Below are 26,088 nucleotides of genomic sequence, written 5' to 3' on the forward strand. Positions count from 1 at the left end.
TTTGTTTGGTATTTGAGGGAAAACTGTTCCATTTGACTGCTTTAATAGTGCTCAAATGATAAAGTTAATGCTGAGATCAGTACCATTAACTGTTTCTTTATAAGTGCCAAGTGACTATGATGCTAAGGTCTCCTGATTCCAAATTATGTAGCTTTTCTGCTCTTTTAACGTAGATATTTTATTTGCATAATGCATTGCAACATTTCTTTTTTTTTTCAATTAACCATCTCTGAGGTTTTGGATGCTGTAGTGCTAAGAAGATACTCAGCGTTTCCTCCATTTCCTTCAGGGCCTTCAGCTGAAATCCAGCCTAACTCAAGCATTAACCAAAAACGTTCTCACCAATTCAGTGTTAGTGGTGTGAAATGAGTTTGAGAGGTCTCAGTTTCAGCTTGTGATATGAATTCATTCCCCTGCTTTGTGCTAATTGTGTTAGACACGGAGGCTAGGAGCCATTGATCAGCTGAGGCTGTACCTATTAGTGCAGGCAAATAGAAAAGTAAGTTTTCTTATCCCCAGTGTAGCAGGGTGCTGGGAGAGAGTCGGTCTGTGTTTAATGGAGTAGTGCAGAACCTGTCAGAACTGGGGTGATGGAGGCTCGTACAGACCTGGATAAATTAATGTCGTCACTTTAACATACACTGGGGAACAAAGGATTTCTTTAACAGATATTTCACAGCTTTTAAGAACCTCAGTCAGCTGAGCACCAGTCTCACATAGGTGTAGGTGTTGTGTTTAGAGATTGCAGAAAGGTATAATGGGATGGTTGCATTGCTCTGGAGCGGTTAGTAGGGTTATTTTATGATTGTAGGGCTGTAATCTGAGCTTGTGTAAGTATTGATCTCTGTTATTTGTTTGGCTTGTTACAGAACCTTAGCGAACTTGTCAAAAGGTAGGTAACTCCTGCTCTTTTTAAATTGTTCTTGATATATGTGATGTGACCTATATGGTTCATCTAATTGCTGGTTTTTATTTTGCCAGGGAGGTGCAAAAGATACAATAATAACATCAGCCCTCACTCAGAAGATCAGTGATGGTACTGAATTATGAAGGAATAGAGCAGAAGAAGCCTTGTAAGTTAAACAAAGGCAGAAATGTTTGTTGTTGATTAAAACCAAACTTAACTTTTCGTATATGCAGGAGCATTACAGATGACAAATTTTGAACTGAAACCACTTTTTAAATTAATGAGGTGGTAAATAAGCGCTGTCATTTGTGTGGAGAACAGCTTGAAAAATGATAGTGTTTAGTATAGCATGGAGTAAAAAATGAGTCCTTTTTTGTTTCACAAAGACCTAAAGAAAACTCTTTCTTGAGCAAGCAATCTGGAGGGCTGATACTTGGGAAGATAAGATAAAACTTATTTTGTTTTTCTGACTCCAGTTTGGTAGACCTAAGAAGCGTAACAACTAAAGGACAGAGCCTAAAACGCACATCCCTGGTTTCCCCTGGGTACCAGGTGTATGGTGCGTGTTAACATATATGCTGTTTATGGAGTGATGTGCGGTTTAGGGTATGCATGTCCTCTGTTACTAGAGTGTAGGAAGCAATAAATTCCTTTTACCTGGAAAGAGAGATAATTTTCTGTTACTTTTGTTAGGGTTTTTGAGATTCAACAGGGCTTGTGTCTGCCCAAGCCCTGGGGGGGAAAGAGTTTAATGGGGGTTGAGAGCTTGGGAAGAGGAGCTTCTCCTCAAAGAAAAGAGACATTTTATTATTATGGAGCACCAGGAAGTCTGGAAAACAGTCTGGAAACCTTGCTTGCTTTGGGAAGCGAGTCTCTAAACCACTTTGCATTTTTGTATATACTTTAGAGTATAATTATGAATACCAATTACCATGGCTGTTTCTTTTAATCAGCATGAACTATCCATCTTGTAATACTTTTCATGCTGCTAAGGAAATACGTGCACATGTTTTTATTGCTTTCTATCAATCTCCCTTGTACATTTCTTAGTGCAAATCCTTTCCAGAGGATTGGCAATAGCCTTTCTTTTACAACAAACAGTTTGATTTGGAGTGCTGCTGCCTATCATCACTACATTGGTGAAGAAATGAAATGTTTATGGGCTAATCTATACCATCCTCCCAAACCATAGATTTTGGTAATGGAAAGTTCAGTTTAATGCTCTAATAAACTGTGGTCTGATATATGCTGTGCCAATTAATCTAGAAGGTAGATGTGAGAGTGAAATCCTGTATCTTCAGCAATGTTTCAGTCTTCATTCTGAAATAAGTGTAAGTACCTGGGTAGATGAGGAAGCGTGGCATTCTTCATGATAAAATAAATGAGAAATAATAGGTTACTAAGGAACTGTTCTTTTTTCATGACACACTTAAGCCCTTCCTTGTACCCCTATAAAAGTCAGCCTCCGTGCTGTAAGAAGGATGCAGGTTTAAGCTACGTCAGGGCTACATGGACAACAAGATACTGCTTGGAAAAAGACTGAACCTGTTCAGTTGAAAAACTGAGACTAGTTTGAAAACCTGCTGAAGTGGAATGATCTTGTAATAATGGTATGAAATACTGTAGAAGGAGAGCTGTGTGGAAAAAGGAAAATATTGCTATGGGGGAGCAGGTTTACATCACTGGGTGGGTTACATTAGAGGACTTTGTTCAGTCAGGAGCCTTGTACATGCTGTGGCTTCTTAACACCTCTTAACACTAATGTAGAGAGGGTGGGTGTGAAAGTTGGGTGGGCTCAGTGATGTGGACAGCCAAATTTTTCTGCCAGAAGGAAGATGCCTATGCGGAGCTTCCTCATTGGGTTTTCCATGGTGGCATGTGTTGGAGCTACCTTTCCTCAGTTGTTCTGCACTTTCTGCCTTGGTTTTGTATGGTGCCAGCTCTGCAGTGTCGGTCACCCTGTGTAGTGCTGCGTATCAAGGACCAGCATTTTGCAGCTTGACCTTTCCCTTGGGATCTAGCCCTGCTCCTGAGGAGTTAAACTCGATTGCTTTGAGTAATGGAAAGTATGTTCATTAACAATGTTCTATTTAAAATACAAAGCAAATGCAATGATAGCAAGAGGTGTCAGATGACCGGGACTGAGAATTATTCTTTCCGTTTGGAGCCTGAGCAGATGCAGGGCAGCCTTCCCCAGCTGCTGGGGTCTCCGGTCTCTCTCTGTGGGGTGAGGAGGAGCTGAGGAGCTCGGCACTGTGCAAGAATGTTCTATATGGGAATGCAGCATGGTGCTGCTTGTGCTGGGCACATCTTTCCTCAGAGAGCAAAAAATAAGGAGAGGAGGCCTTTTATTTCAGGAGCATCCCCCAGGATTAGAGCTCTGAGCAATGCAGGGGTTACTAGCATGTGGGCAGTAGGTCGAATCAAGAAGTTTAACTTTATAAATGGTTTTGAGGCAAAGCAGAAGGTTCAGCAGCTCATAAAAAAACACACTAGAGCTTTTTATGCATTTCCAAGTTGTGCTTTCAGGTTGGGTACCTTTTGGGATGGGGTTTTTCAATGGAATTAAAACTGAGTGGTCTGGGTTTGTTCTTTCTCTCAAAAATCTTTTTTTCCTTAAATTGTCAAAATATCTTGTTTTCATTTGAAGTTGTAGTAACAGTTTTCTTGTTGTTGTCATTATGGTTGAATGAGAGTGGCTGGTTGAAGCTGTCATTAGCTGGAAGAGGCTACTATTTAAGGAGTGGGTCTTTCTTTATAAATGGCTGAATGAATATAACCCCCAAATGTTGTCTTATCAGAATATGAACATTTTTTTTTTACAAATAATTGTTTATGTTTGGGATGGGGAACTTCTAACTACCAAAACTCTATCATAAAAATCCATTTCCTGTGTAGCTCAATGAAATACCTTAACGCTCAGACTGTTTAGTGGGAAAGGAGTATTCTCTTTATCTTCATCTGTTTTATCGGAAAATTATTTCTGCTCTGATCTTACTGTAGTGGAGTAATGTAGGTGACGTTGTCTTGATTGCTTGCAATTAGAGTTCAGAGAAATACTGTCAAGCTGGTTATGTCTCATAACATGGGACTGTTTTAAAAATATGAAATTTTTTTTTAAATGGGTGGCTTAATCCAGCCTATTTCTCCACAAATGAGAAGTCATCCCATTCTGCTACTAGTCTGGGGTTGGGCCCCAAATATCTGAAAAGTTAAATGAACTTGCAATTCAGAGAGGAATGAATGATGGGAATTCTGGTTCTTCAGGCCGTGTCCAACCCTGGACTGGGCTGGCTATGTGACTGCATGTTGGGATAGTGTAGCAGGGAAGCATCAGAAGGAGACTGACAGTGTAAATGGTGAAGTGTTGTTTTGTTTTTTATTTGCTTTCCCAGCAATTGAGATCTATGGTTTTCTTGGAAGGAGGAAGCGCACAGGACATGTGTCTATGCAGTATGTTCAAAAACAGAAGGATGTCCAGCAGTCCCTTGAGAAACTTCCTTCAGGCTGAGGCCCTATAAATAGTTTGGTTAATGCATCTCATGCCTTTTTCCTTACCTTTTTAGGACAGGCTAAGCAACCACCTCCTTTTTTTTTTTCCTTTCTATCAAGGGTTTTTCCCACTGTGCACGAAGCAACCACCTGTAAACTACCTGTTGGCATAGGTCTCTGGGCAGGGCTTATCTCTGGGTCTCTCTTGGCCCCATCTGCCAGCATGTTGAGGGTTTAAGTGGGAGACTTTTTCTGGGAAGCCTTGGAAAAGATGCAGCTGCTGCTTCACTGGTTGTGCTGTGGCTTATTCTCATGCCAGCTGCCCTTGCAGCACCTGTTGGCTCTTGAATTATGGTTCTTGGGTAACTTAATAAGGCTAAGCCGGATTTTTATGGAACAAGCTGACCCTCAGAAAGGAGGGTAAGGCAGTTTTGGGAACACTCAAGGAAAGGAGCAAGGAGCTATGCTTAGGGCGGGGAGGTGTGGGTAACAATACAGCCCTGAGAGCTGGTTACTCCCAGGCCTGGGGGGTTACAGCCATGGGGTTGGTTCCCCCAGTACAGAGCCTGTATGGGCAGCTGCTGTTCCACTTGTCCATAAGACTACAAATACCGCAGGTAGCTAGGATCCCTTCCAAATTGTGGTGTGGACCCACTGTCGTAGTATTAAGGAGGAGATTTTGCCAGGAAGGGTGGCTCTGCATGGCTCCCCAATTTAGAGTCACCATGGTTGGTCTTGCCTGGGGTCTCAGGGCAGATGCCACCCCAGGAGCTGCTCTGATGGCAGCTAGAAGGTGTCCTTCTCCCCAAAACAATCAAGTGCTGATGTAGGTGGCGGCTCCCTAATTGTTCCTTCTGCCAGTTCCCCAAGAAAACCCTTTTCATCCAAACTAAGTAGAGTGACCTCTGGAAAAAGTTTAAATATGTTTTTTCATAAAACTTTATTTTGTGGAATACAATATACAGAAATAAATTAAGTGCTGAGTTCTGCTTTGAGTAGGTTTGAACTGCTTTAGGTGGGGAAAAAAAGACTTTATAGCCTCAAAGTGACCACAGGGTTTTATTGATGCTTTATTTTTCCAATGGATTACATTGTTTCATGGGAAACAACATGGAAAGAGATGCTTGGGATGGATGAATGCTGGATGGTAGCAGTTTTTCCATCTAGCTTGCCTTGATGAAAGTTCAGTTTTTGGAAGTGTAGTGACCCAGAGGCAATACCAGATGCACTGGTAGAAATTAGTGGGCTTAGAGGCACATCGTCCAGTCCTCTGCAGTTTCCATGTTGATGGTGCCTGCCAGAGCACGAATTTCACTCGGGCAGATCTTAGGTGCCATCTGGTCTTTCCAAATTTGACTTGTTCTAGGAAGGAATGAGAGAGTTGAACTTGAAGTCACCTTTGGCTGAAAAAACACTTGCAAAATAACAAACTGAGCCCTTGATTTCTATCTTGAGGTGTCTGTTTCATATGAAAGTTGAGACTGCCTTTCCCAGGATAGAATAACAATCCAAAGGAGCCCATAGACCCATAGTATTTCTTTTTGCACTTTAAAGAGAGCTGCTGGCCTTTTCTGTTGACAAAAGAGAATCATGTCAAGGTCATGGGTTTTTTCCCTCTGTTTGTAGAAATACTGCTAAATGCTCAAATACTTCTGAAGCCTTCTTTTGGCTATTGATCATAACTTAAAATACTTTTTTGAGGTGATTACTTCATTTTATTTGAAGAGCTGTTGTAGTTCACAACTGTATTAAGGCTACTCTCTACAGTAATCTATATATTACAAGGTGTTGCTTAGACTTGTTTTTTCTTTAAACAGAAGTTCTCTGTGATTATAGGATAAATAAGCTGTCAATTTGTTGTTTTTTCTTTAAACAGAAGTTCTCTGTGATTATAGGATAAATAAGCTGTCAATTTGCACAGTGCAAACTCTAATTTTGTATGACAACAGAATTCTAAGATGATATTTAAGTTTGTGTTTTTGATCATGGGTAAACTGAATGTTTTTTCATGGTACAGATATTTGAAAAAACGCACTGAACACTGCCTCAGTTTCCAGCCAGTTGTGGAGCTGGGATTAAGGCCCAGGAATCAGCACTCCTGTTTTCTTTGCTCTTGGAAAACAGTTTAATTTTATTGTATCATTGGGGAGATGGTGTCATGTTGATTTCATAACCTGTGCCTATAACCATGGACTTGTAGGAGCCTTTAAGCATAGCAAAGAGACAAGGTTAAGACGGCAAATGAGAAGAACCTACCATTTGATATCTGGGGATGTCCACTTAGACAGACAAGATGTGCTTTACAAATGCTGTGGAAAAATACGAATGTGGTGGTTAGAAGGAGCAGTAAATACTAATTTGGGAAATACTCTTAAAAGCAAGAGCTGTTCAGGAGCTGATGGTGTCGAAAAGACACTTCTGATCGGATTTGATTTGGTAATGTGATGGAAAGCTTGAAGAATTAAATATTGTACAAACCATATTCTCTTTCTGCCTGGGTGTGATGAGACAAATGACAAATTGAGTGCTTTGCCAAAGCCATTTGCCATGGGTTAGTTTACTTCCCCCCACTACAGCTCTTCTACAGAAAGTCAGCGTCTAGAGACCCAGGGCTGACAGCGGTAGCCTTCTCTGCTGTGACCAAAGCTAGCCTTTTCAGCAGTGTGACTGCAGGCTAAGTGTGGTGCAATGCTTGTTTTCATGCGTAAACCTTTCAACATAACTCAGCTGTAGCTCTGTCGAACTGATTTGCTGGAGAAGTTAAAAGCCAAGTGCAATGAGACTCAGCGCTGAAATGTAGGACGAGGGTGGTGAACCCCCACACCTACCCTCGTAGTTGATGCAGCCATTGGAGTCTTCCTGACCTTTCATCAGTTCATCTACTTCCTCTTCTGTCATCTTCTCGCCTGGAGAACAGATACATCCTGGTTAATTCTTACACAGACACATGATGCTGGATCCTACAGCTCTTCCAAACGTTTCCTTTGTTTTCTGGGTTATTAACAAAGGCCTACAGCTGAACTGAGATTTATTCATTTTAACTTTCTTTAGAAGTTCTGTACATGCACATAGACACAGCAATCATAGTTATTTCTACACAGTGAAGAAACTACACAGCAAATCCTCTTTGTGCGCTTTACTTCACTGAAGTTTACAGCCTGTTCTCTCTATCACTCAAGAGGGACTCCTAGTACCTGGTTTGAGTTTAGAAGTAATAAGGCCTTTCTTTTAAGCTTTCTATTGTGTTTTATATCACCTTTCCCTTTGGATTCCCAGGTCAGAAACCCAGTCTTGTCTGGCCTTGTAGCTTCCTGTCTCTCCAAGCTAGTTAGAACATCTTTCCTTTCTCTCATGCCTTCAAACAGCAACAATTTAATGTTCAGAGCTGATAATCCCTTACCCAGCGTAGCCAGTACGTGACGGAGTTCAGCCCCCATGACTGTGCCGTTGCCTTCCTTGTCGAAAACACGCAGACCTTCAACGAAGTCTTCATAGGTACCCTGTTCCTTGTTGTTAGCAGCTGCTTGCAGCATGGGCAGGAACTCTTCAAAAGTAATTTTCTTGGCATTCAGTTCTGGAAAGACAGCACCAGTTGCTATGCTACTACACACTTCAATGTGTGTTCACTTGGGATATTCACCGCCGCATGCAGGGAAGCCTCCCACCTCACTTGCACGTGTCTTTCTCCAGCTTACTCCAGCCTTTCCCATGGGATTTGGCATGGAATCTGGCTTCCCTCTTACCATGGGAGTTAATTTTCACATCCATATGTTTTTTCACATACTTGCTCATGCCCTCTTTTCACACGGTTTTATAAGTTTACACGTTTTTTTTCAGAAATGAAACTTGCTGCATGAGTTGATCTTTGAAAAGATTTTGATGGGTGGGAGCTACAGAATATGGTAAAATGGATCTTGAACCCCAAGCAGTGGGGAAAGACAAGAGTGGGATGTTAAGACTTAGGCAAGCCCCTGGGGTTGCCAACATCATGTTACTGACCTCTTTGGGTTCTCTTGGATGTGGAAGCAGAGGCTATTTGCAAAAGAATACGCTAATTAAGAATAAGAATGTCCAGAAGAATATGAATATTCCACATATTCAGTATGGATGCTGAAGGTCTCACAAGCTTAGTGCATCTAGCCCCTTTCTTTCTGTGAGCCAGAAGCTGTGGTTTCCAGTGAGGCCTTCCCTGTGTGGTTTTTATTAGAGCAATGCTGCCAGAAGGATCACTTTTTTTTTTTCTTACCTGTATCTTTGCAAAGAGCAGTTTTCATTTGGGCAGGAATGAAATATAATAGATGGAAACATAAGAGACTTTTGAATGTAGAGTTGTTACTGAAAGTATTTTGCTACCCAACTACATAAAAACCCCTGACAGTTATGGCTGTAGTCACTTAAAGCACCTTGATGGTCTCACCTCAGTGTTAATCCTCTGCTTAGTGCTCCCACTGGTGCTAATACTGAACTCAGGACTTCTGAGTCAATCCTCAGAGCCTCTTTTGCCAAATGTGAGGGTTTGGATATGATTTAGCCCATGTTAATACGCGACTACTTCAGTGAACTCAGGGATGTCCCATACCTAAGCTCTTGTTAAAAGATTACCATAGTACTTACTACTTTTATTTCTAAAAGGGGGAGGAAAGGAAATAGAAAGTGGCAGCTGGTAAAAGGCCACTAACAGACATCCAGCCTACACCTAATATGTCTATGCTTGTATCAGTTTTAAGCAGACCACCCCATTCAGCTGAAATATATGCATGGGCTGCCAGTCTTGGGGCATGTCTTGGCTAATGCAAGGGACTGCTGCTAGAAATAGCCCCAGCTGAGGAGCAGGGGTCTGGGACACAGATGGACTGTGAGCACTTATGAGTGGATGCTAGATGTACACCAAGCTGACAACAAAGTGATCTTAAAAGAGACTTCCTTGTAGCTTAAGGAGATGGCTTTCCTTCTTCTGAGCACTGTAGTCCCTGCTACCACTGTCCCCTTCAAAAGGAACTGGTGAAATTCCATGTGTTCCTGCTTGAGATCCCACCTGACTTCCCTATTGGAGCAAAAAATCTTCTCCCTCCTAGTGTGCCTAATTACAGTTCCTCAGTTTGAAAAAGGGCCTGTAAGAGACTGCAGGGCACTCACCCTCTTTGCTGGGGTTGCCCAGGATCTTATTGATCTCAGCATTTGTGGGGTTCTGCCCCAGCGCCCGGATGATGTCACCGACCTGGCTCAGGGTGATCTTGGCATCACCAGTCCTGTCAAAGAGGAGGAAGGCCTCCTTGAAGTCTGCAAGGGAAGAACAGTGGTTAAGTCAAGCCAGACAGCTCTGCAGTGACAAGTTGTATGGACAAAGATGTGGGCCTGTTGTCTCCTGGCACCGTTCCACCGACTCCCGGGGAGTTAGCAGGGAAATCTTTGACCCATAGTCCCAAGAAAAACTCTTTCCCTCTGACATTTTGGTTTCACTATTTTTAAACTTTTATATCTACCTTTTGTAGCTTTCCTGGCGTTAATAACCATCAGTAGCTTTGTGATTGACCCTGTAGTTATTTCAAGCACAGAGGAAGATAAGCTTTCTACAGACTTTGCCATTCAAGAACAGGTTTCTTTACAGGACATGGTAGTAGAAGGTAAAAATGTTATTGAATAATCCACTCCATTTTATCCTGCCCAAGGACTGGGACTCTTCTGCCAAAGCACATAGGAGTGGAAAACATCTGCCTGCTTCCATTGGTCCTGCCTGCAATTCCAGCATCTCAACCACACAGTACTAATGGGAAACTTGAAGGTAGATTTCAAATGCTGCTACTCTTGCTTTTCCTTAAAGCTGCCTTACAGTGACACTTCTACTTTGTTCCCTCTCCTGTCTGTCCCCACTTCTTACAGATGGGTGAATGTCCAGCTTTTTCCAGTGGCAACACTTTTGTGTTGCCTTATTCTGGCACGTTCCCAGTGCATACAACTTTGAGACTTTGCTTCTTTTAGTGCTGCTTTCAGTTCAATTATCTCCCCCTTGCTTCTGACAAAGGACTTTGGGGTATTGACACTTGTCCTATACAAATCAGTGCAAGCAGTTGCCTTCAACACATCACCTGTCTTCATTTTCTGCTACAAAACTCCATGTTAATCATCTTACTGTATTCTTCAAGCCTTTTAAGCTGTTTATTGCAATGAGTAAAGATATCTTAAGCCCATGACTTGTTCTTTTTTTTATCTAAAAGGCCATCTTCAAACCTCATATGTCCAGGGCATTTTGGTCTGTGCCGTTGTATTGATCTTTTCCTGCACTGCAGTGTCTAATAGTGCTGTGTTTTAACTCCAAGTAAAGCAGCTGAATGCCCTTCCCTCGGCTGTGATGCTCTCCCAGCAGCTAGCAAGAGCCTTTGTGTCCTGCAGTGCATGTAGGTGGAATGTCCATTGTGCTTCAGGGCAGATTTAGAAGTAATAAACCACATCAAGTCATGTCCTCATTCATCTTATGCTGGGGACGTATGATACAGAGGTACTTAGGTTCTTGCTCTAGCCATCCATACACTGCGTTAGTGGAGGAGTTGCTGGCACCCAGTAAAACTGCTGATACAGGATGTCAGTCTGCTAGGCTGTAATCTAATACATCTGAAACTAATCTTCTTACTGTTTGATGTGTGAGACCTATAACCCTTCACTGCTAACCCTCTCCCCTTACAGCTTTTATTGCAGACGATGAAATCAAGGCCTTCTGGATCTGTGTAGAGCTTCCCCTTACAATATCCCAGCTTCATATCAGCCCCTGCTCTAGCAGACGAGGTCGATGGAGCTGTGCTGATTTATACCATACAATCAGATCTTCTATCTGGTGCATTCATGACATTTAGCCAGAGCAAGATATAAAACAGTTCCAGTGTGTTATTAGCAAAGTCAGCGGGAGAGTTTCTCTTTCTTTGTAAATCCCATGGAAGTTTATGCTCATTGGGCTCTGAACACAGCTCCTCAGCTCAGAAAAAAAAAATTTTACTTTTGTCTCAAGCATGCACTTCACTGCAGTATCTATTTTTTATTTTTTTTAATAGCCAGTCTGAGTTTATACCTCTGGAATAAGCAAATCTAAAATTCCTCTCTAAGGGGGGCAATGCCCAGCAGCTGGTGTGGATGGAAATAGCTACTGAGGGTGGGACATCTCTATTCCAGGGAAATCCTCCCTCTCTCAAGTGGTTATTAATTGCTACTCTGCTTGCTTTAATAAACAGTGTAATAGCATTAGATATAGCATATGAAGGGAAGGTGGAAAAAAAATCTTTGTTGTATGTGCCAATAGTTTTGAATTGATGACATTTCTCTATTAAACCCTCCCTACCCTTTTGTAAAATTTTCAGAATTACAAAGTAAGAAAAAGTTAATTTCCTTTGTGACCAGGACTGTTTGGACTGCCAGAAGAAGGTTTCCGTGCCTACCTGCTGCACGGTACCTCTCCCTGTTGATTTTGATGGTGTAACCCAGAGAAGACATGTTCAGGAAGTTTCGAGCTCTCTTAAGAGCTACTTCAAGCTGTTCCTCTTCCTCTAGATTTCTAGTAAATCCCTGTATCTTCTGTTCTAAATACATTGTTCACAGTGAGGTCTGCTATACTTGATAGGGAATTTTTGACGTTGTCTTTAAAAAGTATATTATTTAATATAACCCAACTGCATCTTTTAAGGTATTTAAAACGCTTCAGCTTAAATTTCCTGGGCTTCAGGGGGGACTACTCATGTCAGGATTTTTTTTATCAGCATGTCTAATAGATTGAAAAAAACATTTGCAACTTGGTGCTCAACAAATCCCCAGCAGGAAATACAGCAAGGTCCTTGAGAATTGCAGCATAATATCCAGCCTATTACATTATATGCAACAATTTACACAAGTCACTTATTTGCCAAACATTCCCATGCTTCATATATATATTTACAATAAAACAGCCCCTCTGCTTCCTCTTCCATAGCATCTCTCAGCAAAAGTGACAAGTGGGCCGTTGGCAGAATCCCCTACTTCTGTTCATATAAAGTCACAGCTAAAGTAAATTCTCAACTCACTTTCTCCTGTTGTATTTCATCTGCCTCTTTCACTCATGGCTTATAATAAAGACCACTTTTCAGCATCCTTTTGAACAGCCAGCACAGCTGAAAAATGTCCAGCAGGTACAGCTGGTAACACTACAGTATTTCCACTCAAACAAGCTCATAAACTTCTCAGCTTGGGTTGGGGTTGCACAGTAAGCACACAGATAAATTGCATGTAAATCTGAGGCCATGTTCCTGTTCAGTTTAAGTCAGCACAGTTTTTCTGAAGTCAAGTGTGTGGTGACTTGTGCTGGCCGAAGTCCTAGCTCATCTTTTGGTAAAGGTTAAACGTTCAAGCCTGTAGCTCCTCTCTGAACTCAAATACATGTAAAACACATTGGCTGTCTTGTAACTTACCATCCTGTTGCTCCTTGGAGAACTCGATCTGTTGGAAGGAAATCAATCACAAAAAATAGCTTAGGAAGGGGGGGGCTTGGGGAGAACCTGCTTGTTTTCTAAAGCATCCAGCTCAATCCATGAGTATCTTCCAAAACAGCAAAAATATGGCCTGTCAGATGCGCAGAAGTAATGCAGGTAGCAAAAGAGCTGTTAAGACTGGTGAATACTTAGCATTCAGTAGCCATTACGTTCCCCCCCCGCTCCCTGGTAAAGTTTAATTTTTGTTTCACTTACCATTAATTTGGTCAGGAGTGAAGGACTGCAGTTGGGAAGAGAGAGAGAGAAAAAAAGAGACAGCTAGTACTGCTGAAAATGCACTGAGAGAAAGCAAATAGCACAAGGTAGCTGAGTGGTCTCACTTCTGTCTTGCCTAATTAGGCCTTGGCAACCTAAACTGGCAACCTAAACTACTAACCTGCCTTATAAAAATGAATCACCAGGTCTATTTTTAAACGTTTTGTTAAAATCTGCATCCTGGGAAAAGCCAAGGTTGTGGCTAGAAGCAATAACAATCTAAAATCTCTTAACTAACATATAAGTTGTTAATATACCATCAGGTCACTTACAGTTTTAGTGTAGACCTGCTTTATTATGACCATTTGAAGTAATATTGCTTAACAAGCAGCTTTTTATACGTTAACAAAGAAAATAAACCGTGCCCTTAAAGTTTGTTTCCAATTAGCTTTTGACAGTACATTGTTTCATAAAGTATTAAACTATGATACTTTCTTATACCAAAAATATTACTATTTTCCTTTGCCACTTTTGCATTAGATTAAAAAAATGCTTATAGCACCAGCAAACTGTAACCCTTCTGTCTGAAGCTGCAGGAGCCACACGTCTACCACTGCCTGGAGCAGAACTTGAGGCTGACTGGAAAGCCCCCCACAGTCCTTTAGGTTTGAGGAGGAAAATCAAGCAAACCTAAGCTGTTGTCTTTTGGTCTATCTTCCCCACTTAGAACTAAATTGAGCGAGAAGCTGGATTTAATCATGTAAAATACACTGGCTTGCTGCTAACTATTTTAGCTTTCCAGTGGACCCACCATGATTGAAAGTTGGAAAAGTAGAGCGGCGGACGGGCAGGAGGGATTAGCTGAGATGTCTCTGAGAGTGGTCCTGCTTTCCTGGCCTTTCTTCCTCTTATTTATCTGGCGGCGCTGACGGCATTGCCTGGATTAGGTGTCAGAAGGAAGCTGCCCCTCCCCTCGGTGAGTTCTTTAGCTTTCTTAGGGCAAAGTGACAGGAGGCTCCGTGCCTCAATGGGCATCTTACAACGGCTATTTTTAGGAGGCTGGAGAGGGACAGGGGAGTAGCAAGCAGTAAGTTTGAATCATGTCAGCAATTTCTGGGTCCGGACCATCAAGTGGGGATATTCCCTGTCCAAGCCTACCAAGAGTTTCCTTTAGGGAAGGCTCCTATTTTTCCAATAAACTATATAGTTAGCAACTGAGGAGCACTTGGGGCAAGAGGTGCAACATTTTTGCCCAGCTGGCTGTTTTTCCATGTAGCCTGCAGGTTGCATGTTAGGTGTAGCTGGATGGCGTGCTTTGGGCTTGTTTCAAAGCCCATGAAACCACTCATATTCCTTGTACCTTCCCTGGGCTGTTCTCGATCCCTTTTTTGGATAATATGGTGCTCTGCATTAGATGAGTGGCGTTGCTGCTTGTTTGTTTGGTGCAATCCAGGTGTTGGCACTGAGCAGAAGATTCACCTGCTGAAGTGCCCCCCTGAAGGTCTTCCTCTGATGATTGTGTTTTCCAAATTTTGAATGATTCTAAGGAAAAAATTATGCAAGTGTCTTGGACCCAGCTATATTATTACTAGGTTTGCAGCTGATGTGCAAGTACCTTGCAGGGCAGTGGGACACTTAGGATACCCTCCTTCTAGTGTTTGGGTTAGGATACTAGCGTGCCAGCTTCAGAGCTCACTGGTGTGGCAAGGAGAGCAGCTGCTGGGGTCAGAATTGGAGAGGTTTTTGTTATACAGGCATGTGGAAGAAGCCGTGATGGAAGCAAGGGCCTCCAGAAAGCTTTGGGTATTGGAAGGGTGACTGTTCATGGCGGGGACAGGCAGCGCTTGCTTTTTGGGTTGCAGACGGTGTCCTGTTGGGACTACAAGTGGAGAGTTTCAGGATAGGTTTGAGGAAGGAGGTGCTGCAGTTTCTTCAGTAGCAAAGACCAATTCCTATTATGTACAGTCTCCTAAGCCTGCATCACAATCTCCAAACGGGTGCTACGAGTGGTAAAAGAGGGAGAAAAACTGCTCCAAACCTTGCTCCCTGTCACCTCAAATGGGTAAGTAGGTTCATGAAGGTGGGGTGGAAATGGTTGTGACAGCAACAGACTCCATGTTACAAACACATCCCCTCTCTAATTTTTTTTCCTTTGCTGTGCACTTGCCACTCTTTTTCTAATGATAAAATGTGATTAGTGAGAAACTTTCTGCTGTAGTTCACTTAGTTACCCTGAAGATAAGCATAACCTTTTTGAATATTTGGCGTTTTTCAGTATGTTGAGTGGTCTGAAAAAATAATCCAATCCAAGCAGACTGTTAACATTTTTAAAAAACCAAACAATCAAAATAAATCAAAATATTTAGTTAGATTTGAGACTTTAACCTCCTACTTCCCCTCTTAAAAACTAAAGATACAACTGCAAAGAAGTTTTCAAGCTAGTCATTTTAGTTAGAAAACACTGTGTCCAAACAGATTATTGTTTGCATTTTTGGGGAAAATGTGGAACACATACTGAGCATGAAAAATGCTCTGCTCTGTTCTTCACTTTTGATTCCTCTGCTATTTTTATCTGCTACTATTATCATGTGGGAGCAGGGCCATATTCAGAACAGAGCATGGCTATGGGGCTGTGTAGGAAAGATGTTTGATGTTTTTTGTCTGAATTATCCAACATAGGCTTAGCACAGTTCAGACCTCCTAATTAAATACTGCCTGGGGCTGGAGCACAGGCAGTGAGAAAGCTAATATGGATCTTGGCCATCAGTCCTGATGCATTAATAGAGAAGCTTTCTAAAGACTTTGGCAGAGCTGAAATGTTGCCTGGGTCAAAGCGGTGTGTTGCCTTTTGTGGAATTTTCCTCCTGCCCTCAGCCTCTCGCTGTCCAGTGCTGGCAACTAGAAAATGTTCCCCTGGAACATGACTGAATTTTGGTTCAAAGAAAACATTTCTTGATACCTTCACTTCCTGGTCAGCTCTATGGTTGGCTACAACAAAACCTATCCCAAAACACGTTAGATGACAACCAGAAAATAATTGGGGCACATTTGTCTTGAATATAGAAAACTGATACCTGGATTAAGTATCTGGCTTGAATGGTTTATCAAGTGTGTATAAATGGAGAGGGGTGTCCATATAAGCCAACTGAACTCTTGACTGTATGAGACTTTGGCTCAGGTTTTAGATGAGGAAATACTTGTGCACCACATCAGCCCTTCATCTCATTACTTGTCAAATAAAAGTGTCCTAGACAGAATTTTGCTGGGGAGAAATTTTCTAGCATGGGCACATCACATACAATTGAATTAAGAATCACCCTGTTTTAAGCCTGTTGGGGGTTTTAAGCCTGTTTAAGGGTCTGTTGGGGGCTTAAAATGCTACTCGCTTTGAGTAAGTGCATCTATAAATGCCCTCAGTAAAGCAAATGCAACAAGCATTCCTTTAAAAAAAAAATGTCAAAGGTAAGACTTGTGATTCTGTAAGAAGCTTTCAAAAATTTCCCAAGGTAGAAAGGAAGATCTTCCAATGATGTAAACTTTGTTCTGTTGAAACGTGTTGTAAGATAGGGGAAAAACCAGGAGGAACTGGATTTCTCTAACTCGATTCAGCCCTTACTTATGGACTAAGTTATTATCCAGGAGGATATCTATACCAAGGAAAAGTGCTGTTTATTTTTTAGTTAATGCTTTTCCAGGTATAGCTTATGACCACCTTCTATTCCTCTCATTGCAAATTAGAAGTGTTTTGACCAGAACCTAGTTATGTAGGGTAGGGTGGAGAGGGTTATATGCAACTCCTTATCACTAGATAAGCAGAAGACCCAATCCATCCAAACCTTCACTTCCAAATTCTTCGTAGTTCCTAACTTTTCTCTCAAAAAAATTACTGGTTCCTAGACCTCTGGTCCAGGTCTTTGTAGTGTAGTGCTGTTCTCACCAGTTTGGGCTGGTGGGCACAGTAAGTACAGCTGTGCTGAGCCACAGTCACTTTGTGCTCGGTTTGTGTCTGGGCAGGGTGAAAAGTCCCAGGAAAGGATGCTGCTGGAAGCTAAAGATGCTCCATCTGCTTGGTACCCTTTGGGTGAGTTACAGAGAAGAGAATCATTTTAGCTGGGATTTGATTAGAGGGCCCCCAGATAGTTCAAGGTGCTGTCTCCATAGAAGAGACTGAGAATTCATTGGATGTCTTGGAAAATCAGAGGGGGGAATATCAGAGAGTCCCTGAGGATGCCTGTTATATGTTTAGCAGTTTATACAGGTCTTAAAGGATTTCCTTTAAATCTGGGTGGATACAGCTAGGATTGTGCCTACTGTAGTTCACGTAGTGTCTGCTCACCACTACTGCCTGCTCCTTGATTAATACAGATGCATGTATTTTCTAGCAGACATGACCGATGTCTGCGATGCAGGATTGCAGAGCTCTCAAACCCCACTGGAAAGCAGGCAGTTGTTGTGCTGACCCTCACCCTGGTTCAGTAACTGGTGCAATCAATGCTGTAGATTTCATAGAGGCTGCTTCTTATTTAAGAAAGAAGCAGCAGCCTGATGGATTTAGCCTCATGTCTTTTAGAAGGCAAAGTAATGCTAAATGCAGGTTTTGAGAATGAAACTGCCTGAAAATATAATAGAAGAAAGAATAAAGATGAACACTGCTAATATATGGGAAAGAAACGAGATACTACAAGGTTTGGAAGAATAGTTCAAAATCTCTTAGTTTAATGGACTTAACACACATGAATTCGATTATTTTTTCCCTTTCCAAGTACTCTGGGTAACTTCCTGGTTTGCTGACTTTAGTTTGCAACTTTACAGTTAGGCAAAAACTTTTAGATGAACCTTGGCAGTTAATTAAATGTGCCCTTCTGAAATGCCTGGGAGTGAAATGTGCTGCAGCTGCTGATAATACAATTTTGCACAGATTGTATTGGCTTTACAGGGGGAAGGATACTCAGATGTGCTCATTTGTTAGCGTGTCCCTTTTCTAATTGCATTTAGTTTTGCATGAATGTGCCTCAGTGAGGGGATGTGCAAGGAAATGTGAGGCTCTGGAGCTCTGCTGTTCGAGGGATCCCTTGTTTTAACATGCCTCCCAGTGGCAGTGGTAGAGTATTAACATTATTTTAAACTCTTGCTACTTGACATTTAAATGCTATGCAGTAAAGCAGCCAGCTGGAAGCACTTTTTGGCAGTGGGTGTAAGATGTAATAAAGCCTCAAGGAACCAGGGGCAAATTTCTATTTTGTCTGTTTCATATCTCCTTACAGGCAACTTCTTTCTTTACTTGTCACTGGCTAAATTAGTCACCTTCTTCTTACCTTATGTAAGATAAACTCAAATATCTTGTTGCTATCTGTAATGATCTCTCTGTGCACTGAGGGGTTTAAAACTGTTTTATAAATACTGTTAGGTTCTTTCAGTTTATCTGGTGATGGGAGAAAGTCTGTACCATGTTAGCACTAGAAAGTACTCTAAGTGAGCTTTTGAGATGCTACTCTATCTGTAATTTTCTCTGAATTCCATTGTTTCTACCAAATTTTGTCACTCTCCAGACCCTCCAAAGGCTATAGGTATCTTTTAAATACTGTCAAAGCTGTGAATTACTAAGAATTAGTCCTGCCAAAAATCATTGCTTTTCAAACCATTTTTCACTTTAGCAGCTGTAAGAACGTGTCTGCTAAAATATATGGGGAAATTTCTACTTCTGAGGGACTCCTTGCTTAGCGCTTTAGGAGGAAAAGGAGGAAAAAAAAAAGGAGGCAAAGTTCTGAAAAATTTGTAAAGAAAACTTCCTGAATGGTGGCTGGGGCTGCTCTGGAGTGGATCCCGAATGCTGCTGTGTCTCAGCAGTCAAAGTGATAGGAGGAAGCTGGCCTGGATGGTCAGGTAGGCACTTGTACATCTCTCCAGGCAAAGTCATATTTGTGTTCGTCTCTGTCCTGCCTGAAGGGCGCTTGGGACTGGTGACCTTATCCAGTAGGTATGTCCGTCCTAAAGAATCTTTCTGGAGTCATCACTGGGGTTGGATCTGGCATAACCTAGAGGCCTGCGCCAAAAACTTCAGCCAAGAACCTGCCAGTTCCCAAGAAAGCCTTTAGTGCTATGAGCACAGCTCCTGCTAACCTTCCTGTTCTCACTGTGCAGGTTCACAAGGAGCTTGTCTGCAGTGTAGTCGCTCTGGGCACTTCAGCTGACATTTGCAGTCCTGCTTGCCCTCCAGCCCAGCAGCTTTCTGTCAGTGCATTTAGGGACATTACCTCTCTCTGGTTATATCCAACGCAATGCCTGTTCAGAGGTGACCTCCTTGAGTAGTAAACGTAATAAAAGTTAGGACGTTTGAAGAAACTTTTTACAGCCTTAAGAGCTCCATATTTAAAAGCAAAACAATCACACAGGTTTGTTTTCCGTGCAGCAGGCTCTATCATGCATCACGCGGTTGCACGAGGCCTTAGCAAGTCTTTACTAGTGGATAGCTCTGAATTACTTTCCCCTGCGGATATAGGTAGTTTATCTGCAACAGGCATTAGCATAATTGGTCCATGTCCATGGAATTTCATCTTGAAAGCAGCAGTGTGGGAAGCCTCTTGTACCAAACAAGCGTCACTTATACCACGGGTATTTGCAAGGACCCTCAGGTGTACCCTTTTAAGCAAAGGGCCTGGTGTAACACTGTGTATTCAGGTCACCTTCTGCAGAGCAGGAGCCTACAAAGCACTGAGCTCAGCATCTCCGGATCCCAAAGCCTTATGGCCAATGCTGCGAGGCTGGGTTTGGTCCAATGACATGTTGCATGTGCTGGGCAGGGCCCTTAGATTTCCAGTAAAAAAAAACAGCAAAAGCACGCTCTTTGTGTTGGTGATATGGACAAAGTTGAACACAACAAACCCTCTCTACCTGCTTCTGATTTGGACAGTATAACGTTTAGGCATTTCTCCCCGCCTCTGCTGCAAAACCCAACACATGAGAAATCCTCATCGTAAGTGTCCCATAGTAGTGCTGTTCATCAGCTCAGAGTTTCTTGCTTAGGTGTGCATGGGAGAAAAAAGCTGACAAAACAAACGAGCTACCTTTTGTAAAAATGCCCTTCCTACAGTTTTAAGTAAAAAATAAAAAAAATCCAGGGGTCTCTTAACAAAATGACCCAAATGGTCATTTATATCTTAATTGTTGTTGGTTCCTGTTAAAGTCCAGTTGGTAACGCTCCATTGTGTCCATCACCCTGTTCTTCTCCTGTCAGTTATGATTTAACTGTTGACCTGTGTACCTGACATTCAAGTCCCAGGATGCAAAAGTGATAAGGAAAATTGGAAATATAAATTAAGGCTGGAAAGGTTTGTACAAGGTAACTTCTCAGTTTTGTTTTCTTGAGTAGGAGGAAAAAGGGTCTCTTAATTTTCCACATTGAGACAAATTCCTCCTCCTCCCAGTCTTTGCCTTGATTCCCTTCCTGTCCTGGTTACGGTGAGGTGAGGTGATAAAGGGCTGAGTTTAGATTTGAGTCTTTAGCAGTCTGGTATTCCTGTTACTGAGCGCTGGAGTCAATAGGTGGTGCTCAAAAATCGAAAATCTTGTACTAGCTACTAGGAAATCACCAAAGATTTGCTTTAATTTGGTTAATTTAGAGTGGAGGGGGGAGAAAGAACAGACAATATTGATGAGAGAGGGTGAAAGGCCTATCAATTCTGAGGATGCCAGATGATTTTGGGGTGCCTGCTTTTGCAAGAACCCAGCTTGAAACTTCATAAATAGGGCTGGCTATCAAAGCATGAGCCCTAAGAGGCCCAAAACCATATTCCTTGAAGGCAGACCAAGCAGGGCATCCAAGGGGAGGGGTGCCCCCAAAAGAATCCCCCGTCATATTGCTAAACCTCTTTCTTGTTTGTTCTGGAGAATATTATCCCGGATGCCAATTGAAATGAAGTGCACTGCCAAATTTGGCTTAGTTAGCTGCTGTACCCTGATTAGGCAGCTCTACTCTTACCTGCTCCAGCTGTGAGAGATGGAAGGAGCTTGGGGGAACTTTTGTAAAAATTATGGAAGCTTTTCTGTGCATCTGCCTGCTTTGTGACTCCCCAGATTATCACCAGCCCCACAGCTTGGTGTTCCCAGGAATCCCTTGTTAGCAGCAAGCTGCAGTATGGCTGCTAATTCCCCTGGTGAGCACAGGGGAGTCTGTTTGGAAAGGGACTTGTTGGGAGGGCTGGAGGCTTTGACTGGTAGATCAGTGCAAAGAGCCCCAGGACTTGGATTGTTTACTGAGAGTCCTGGTCAGAAGCTTAGCTTTAAGTACTCTTTGGCTCCAGATTTTTGCTGGAAATGGTGCTCTGCTTTTTCTTGTGCTGATGCTTTCCTGGCCAACTGGAAGGAATCAGGATTAATTGATGCTAAAGAAGGGATTGAGCTAAAACTCAGAAAATGTGAATTTTGATTCCTGACTCTGCCACGTACATCTCCCAAGCAAATTGTTTAGAGGAGGATGCTATTTCCCATCACTGCCTGAGGTCTCAAAGAATGCAGGTGGGTAGCCCAGGGTGGCTGGCTGGGACCTCAGGAAGTTTTCCAGCCCCTGCTCCTGTTCCAAGGCTGTGTCAAAGGTGCTGTGGTTGTTCCTGGTATCTTCCCAAAGAGCCAGCCCTGGAGGTGCCACGGTCTACCTGGGCAGCCCTGGCCTGCTGTGGAGGCTCAGGTAAGAGGTGAAGGCTGGGGACAGAGGGGACATGTCACCCTCACAGGCACCATGGGCTCCTATATCATCCTGTGGTGACTGCTGTGTGGTTGGGTGGACACCTCACTGCCGGGGGACTCCATCCCTCCTTGCAGTGCCTCGAGGCTTCCTGGCCCTTGCTTTGTGAGGTTAGGATGAAGAGCAGAGGGGATGCTCATAGAGGGATGTACAACACTGACAAGCACGTGGGGCAGGGGCTGTGCCACCCAGCACATTGCAGGGCAGCCCTGCACTATCCATCGTGCCGCTCATAGCTTTACTGATTTGCAAATAAAAATGGTAATGCTTATATGCTTCCACTAATGGTAAGAGAGTAGTTTTGTCTTACTCAGCCCAGGTTTTTCTGCACTTCAGAAAGGAAGAATAGTGTCTGATGTTATCTTTCAAAAGAAAGAATTTAGGAAGGCTATCTTTTCTCAGTCCCAACATGAAAAACCCAGAGCGTTCTCTTGGCTACCTGTATACGTATCCTGCTGTGACAGAGAGCTGTCTGGGTAAAGGAGCGGGTTGTACTGAACCACGGAGATGCCTCAGACTGCAGCCAGCCATTTTTCAGCGGGTAATATACTGTTAAGTCTATTTATGTAAAGATAGATTAGCTGGGATCACTGGAGTTGAAAATTCTATTTTCTCCTAATGAACTGGACACAGAGAGCTATCAAATCATATTAAATTATTTAGTAGGCAATCTAGCTTGCGTTCCCCTTCATCTCTGGAGATGGGTGAAATGTGAGGTCTAATCTAATTTTCAGACGGTATTCTCAAAAACAGTTGGCTTTCTTTGTAGCCTTGACTAAGATCACTCTAAATATTTCAGTGTCTTTCTCCACCCCCTCTTGCTCTTGGTTTTGCTTTGCCAGTGAGTTCAGCTTCAGTCTTATGAGAAACTAAGTGCCCTTTCAGCAAGGGACTGGCTACTAGTGGTGAAAGAGAAAACTTCAAGAAATTGTACAAAATGGGTCACAATCCTGGGACTGTATGGGTGACAGACTGTATGTACTAAGGTACCTGAAGCAGAGTTCATCATGAAATTAAAATGAGTAGGTCCTATTAGGAGACCTTGTACTCCTTCTTTTCTTCCTAGTAGGCATGATTCCTTATGCAGCATTCAGCAAACTGGTCCTGGGACCAATCAGCTTGTCAGGTAGGTGGAGAATAACTATGTATAGTCATGCCCAGAGAAGTGGGTCTGTCCCTTCATCTCTTTAACTGCTTAACCTCCCTCTGCTCTTTCTAAATAGAGAATTTTCCTTTGAAGGAAATTGAGGAATTCTCTTTCAAGGGTCAAGGCAGCAATTGGTGATGTCGGATGGCATGCAAAGTCTCGATTCAGTGCAAGTTCCAATGGACGTGCGGTCAAGGGAAACCTCTGCAAATCTTTTCTTGGTTACTTTCAATATGAAGCAAATTTCAAATTTTGAGTAAACATGAAAAGATGAGGGGAAATCACTTGAAATGCTTCCCTTCGTGGCTTTCTAGCTCATGGGTCTCTCTCAATGTTTGTTGTGCAAAGAGAATGAAAATAGATGAAATTGGCAAATCCTTTTCATCTTTGCTTTTAAAGATACGGAGTGCTGATCTCAGAACACATGGCCAAAGGGTTATCAGGTATTTGCAAAAATTTGGAAATAAATTTGAGGGGAAACTACAAAATAACATCTGGTATTAGTATCATGCTATGGGAAAACATTTCATTTCATGTTTCAGTAACCCTTTCCAGCTCTCATGCACTTAGGTCAGGGTTTTGGAGTTGAGGATTTTTTTGGTGGAACTTTAAAATTCAGCTTTACAAAACAGGTCAGACTGATATTGTTTTGGTAAAATGTTCTGAGGGCCACCTTCTACAATATGTTTGAAATCACCAGGCTTCATTCTTGTGTTAAATCATGCACCATGCCTCACATCCCTCCAGCTACTAAAACAACCGAAAGCTCAGGCAGATCAAGAAATCCATCACCGGGGGGGTTACTCATTCATTTCACCACAGTCCCCAAGCAGGAAACAAACACACACAATGCTTCCCTGCTGGTTTCAGCAAGGACTCTGCTAACTTTCCCCTTTGGGAGCGCTCAGGGTCAGCGATCAGCACACGTTCATCCATTACCTTGATGCTCTTGAGATCAATTGCTGGTTCTTTGGGTTTAGCAGGCGCCGGTGCTGGTGCTGGTGCGGGTGCGGGTGCTGGTGCTGGTGCTGCGGCTGCTGCTGGTTTCTTTACGTCCTTCTTTGGTGCCATTTTGTGTTGCTTAAACTTGAGAGTAAAGGTAACCCCCCAAAAAAGTTTAAAAACCCCTTAAAAGTGATTCCTGGGAGAGAAGCAGTGGTCAGAATGAGCTACAGCCTGTGCCCTAGGGGTGGACCCAATGTGCTAAAATCTAAAAGGGCATATATATATTTCACTTAGTGCCTTGTACAGTCCTGACACATGCAGCTGGATTGGACAGCTTGCTAATCGAGGGGGATGTCATTCCAGCTCGGGCTATAAATGGAATATAAGAGTTCAGGGCTTCATAAGATCAAGGGACCTCAGTGGCTTCCCCCACACCCCTCTTAAAAAACCCCAGCCACCTTCCCTGCATTTTCTTTTTTTTTGAATGTATGGAAATTGGAGGGGATACATGACAAACCCAGCTTCAGATCTGCTGTTGACATTCAGACATGGGTTGACTGGTCCTTTTTTCTCATCAGAACTTCAGTTCTGCTGAAGTAATAAATATTCTCTCCTTCCCTCCCCTCCCCTTCTCCCCCATGCCTGCGTAGTGCTCCAGGAGGGTTTGGTTTCAAGCAGGAATTTGACTTTCATGGCTGGGAAGATCATCAATTTCCAGCCTCATTTGCCTCTCTCCCCAAAGCCCTGCACTCCTCCTCTGCTTCCTTCTTTTACGAGGAAGTGTTGATCAAGCAAAGGCTCTGGGTGTTTAAAAATAAAGCAGACAAATATGGAAAACACCGCAGTGCCTTCAACCAAGGCGTCTCTCCAAACCCTGGGCATTTCTCAGCTGCTCTGACTTCCTTTCTATCACATTAAGACCCTGTTTAAAATTGAAAATTGCTTCCTTTAATTTTTTCCTTTGATCTTTTTTTTCCCGTTTCTTTGGATAAGCTGAGCCCGCAATAGACTGGAGATCAGCTGGATGCAGTGTTTTCCCTCACAAAAGGTTTCCTTTTCATAAAGTAGTTATAATCGGAAACTAGCCGTCAGGCACAGGAGGCATTTCTGTTGTCACCTTGTTTGGTTGCCCATCCTATGTCTGTTTCTCCTACTCCACAGTCTCCTGATGGGCCTCCCTGCTCCCCGTGCTCTCGATGGAAGATGCAGCTTTCAGCAGGAGGTGGCTTTATTTTCACCAGGCTCTTCTCAGCACAACAAAGCAGCTTCTGACTTTCAAACCTGGTTTCTCTGGTCTGTATGGTTGAGATCTGCATGGTTGAGATCTGCAGAGGAATGCAGGGCTGCTCTTTACTCTTCCCTTGTCCAGCAGTCTCTCTTCCATTCACTCTTCAGTCTCCTGAGTGCAAGGCTTTTGGTGAGGCCATTATTAGTTTTGTGAACTGTGCTCTGCAAGTGTTTAGAAATTCAGAGCTCAACGGCCTTTGTGTGATGCTGTTGTCCTACACTGCACAAAACAAACTTTTGCAAAATCCACCAGCAGAAATGGATCCTGGAGATGTAACTTAGTTGGAAATCCGATTATTTTTTTTTAATGCATCTCTACACCTATGAGAACTTTAATTGGAAAAAACAGTGACAGTCCAGTAATTTCTGCGGTCACCTGAGGTTTGCAATGAAATAATCCTGAAAGCCACCATCAAATATTTGTTAAACTAAGGAAGATAGGCTCCCAGAAATGAAGCATGAATTTACTGCTGGCTCTGCACACTGTGGCCTAAGATGGGAGATGGCCACCAGGAAAGGAGATTTTGTGAGGAGCTGCCACAAAATAATTGTATATTGATCAGGTGGGAAGATGAACAAGTGCAAAGAAGGAAGTGGGTGGCAGGTCCTTATTTTATCAGCCAGGTTAAGGATTTGGATCCTGTCATGTTTCTTGGGACAAGGTGCTGTGGGTGAGCTTGGATGTGTCCCAAGGCATCCCTGGGAGCGTGTGTGGTGTGCCCCTGCCTGTCCCCAGGGAGCGAAGCCCCAGGCGACGTGGAGGAGATGTGTCCCTGTGCTCTGGGGCCAGGTGCCACAGCAGGAGGGCTCCTCCTGTGCTGTTAGCAGCCGCTTCCCGCCAGCACTCGAGCAAACCCCCAGCCTCACG

The 26,088-nt window shown here is 42.9% G+C and overlaps 1 protein-coding gene and 1 long non-coding RNA gene across 5 annotated transcripts in view; one reads left to right on the forward strand and one right to left on the reverse strand.

Moving 5' to 3' along the window:
* Window positions 1–26,088, forward strand: part of LOC308197835 — a 58,530-nt gene that overhangs the window by 5,034 nt on the left and 27,408 nt on the right. For all 3 annotated transcript variants that reach the window (XR_013953349.1, XR_013953350.1, XR_013953351.1), the window contains exon 3: window positions 982–1,073. This is a non-coding gene — a long non-coding RNA (uncharacterized lncRNA). The remainder of the gene's footprint in view (window positions 1–981; window positions 1,074–26,088) is intronic.
* On the reverse strand, window positions 5,457–24,182 carry MYL1 (myosin light chain 1). 2 transcript variants are annotated; one of them, XM_080599449.1, is made up of 7 exons: window positions 23,928–24,182; window positions 12,826–12,853; window positions 9,536–9,679; window positions 7,800–7,973; window positions 7,228–7,305; window positions 6,656–6,708; window positions 5,457–5,761 (listed from the first exon to the last, which is right to left on the reverse strand). In XM_080599449.1, the coding sequence occupies exons 1-6, from the start codon at window positions 24,057–24,059 to the stop codon at window positions 6,680–6,682; spliced, it is 585 nt and encodes a 194-aa protein (XP_080455575.1). In that variant the 5' UTR covers window positions 24,060–24,182; the 3' UTR covers window positions 5,457–5,761; window positions 6,656–6,679. The 2 variants fall into 2 exon arrangements, with proteins under 2 accessions (XP_080455575.1, XP_080455576.1); XM_080599450.1 differs by lacking the exons at window positions 12,826–12,853; window positions 23,928–24,182 and adding exons at window positions 13,102–13,126; window positions 13,913–13,983.

Source organism: Anser brachyrhynchus, assembly GCF_964034855.1.
Source record: "Anser brachyrhynchus genome assembly, chromosome: 7".
In the NCBI taxonomy this organism is placed as follows: domain Eukaryota; kingdom Metazoa; phylum Chordata; class Aves; order Anseriformes; family Anatidae; genus Anser; species Anser brachyrhynchus.

Coding starts and splice junctions, on each gene's coding strand:
- MYL1 (XM_080599449.1), bottom strand. CDS start 24,059: ATGGCACCAAAGAAGGACGTAAAGAAACCAGCAGCAGCCGCAGCACCA. Junction 12,854..23,927: donor TTGATCTCAAGAGCATCAAG/GTAATGGATGAA, acceptor TCCTTCCAACAG/ATCGAGTTCTCCAAGGAGCA. Junction 9,680..12,825: donor CTCCAAGGAGCAACAGGATG/GTAAGTTACAAG, acceptor CTTCCCTTGCAG/ACTTCAAGGAGGCCTTCCTC.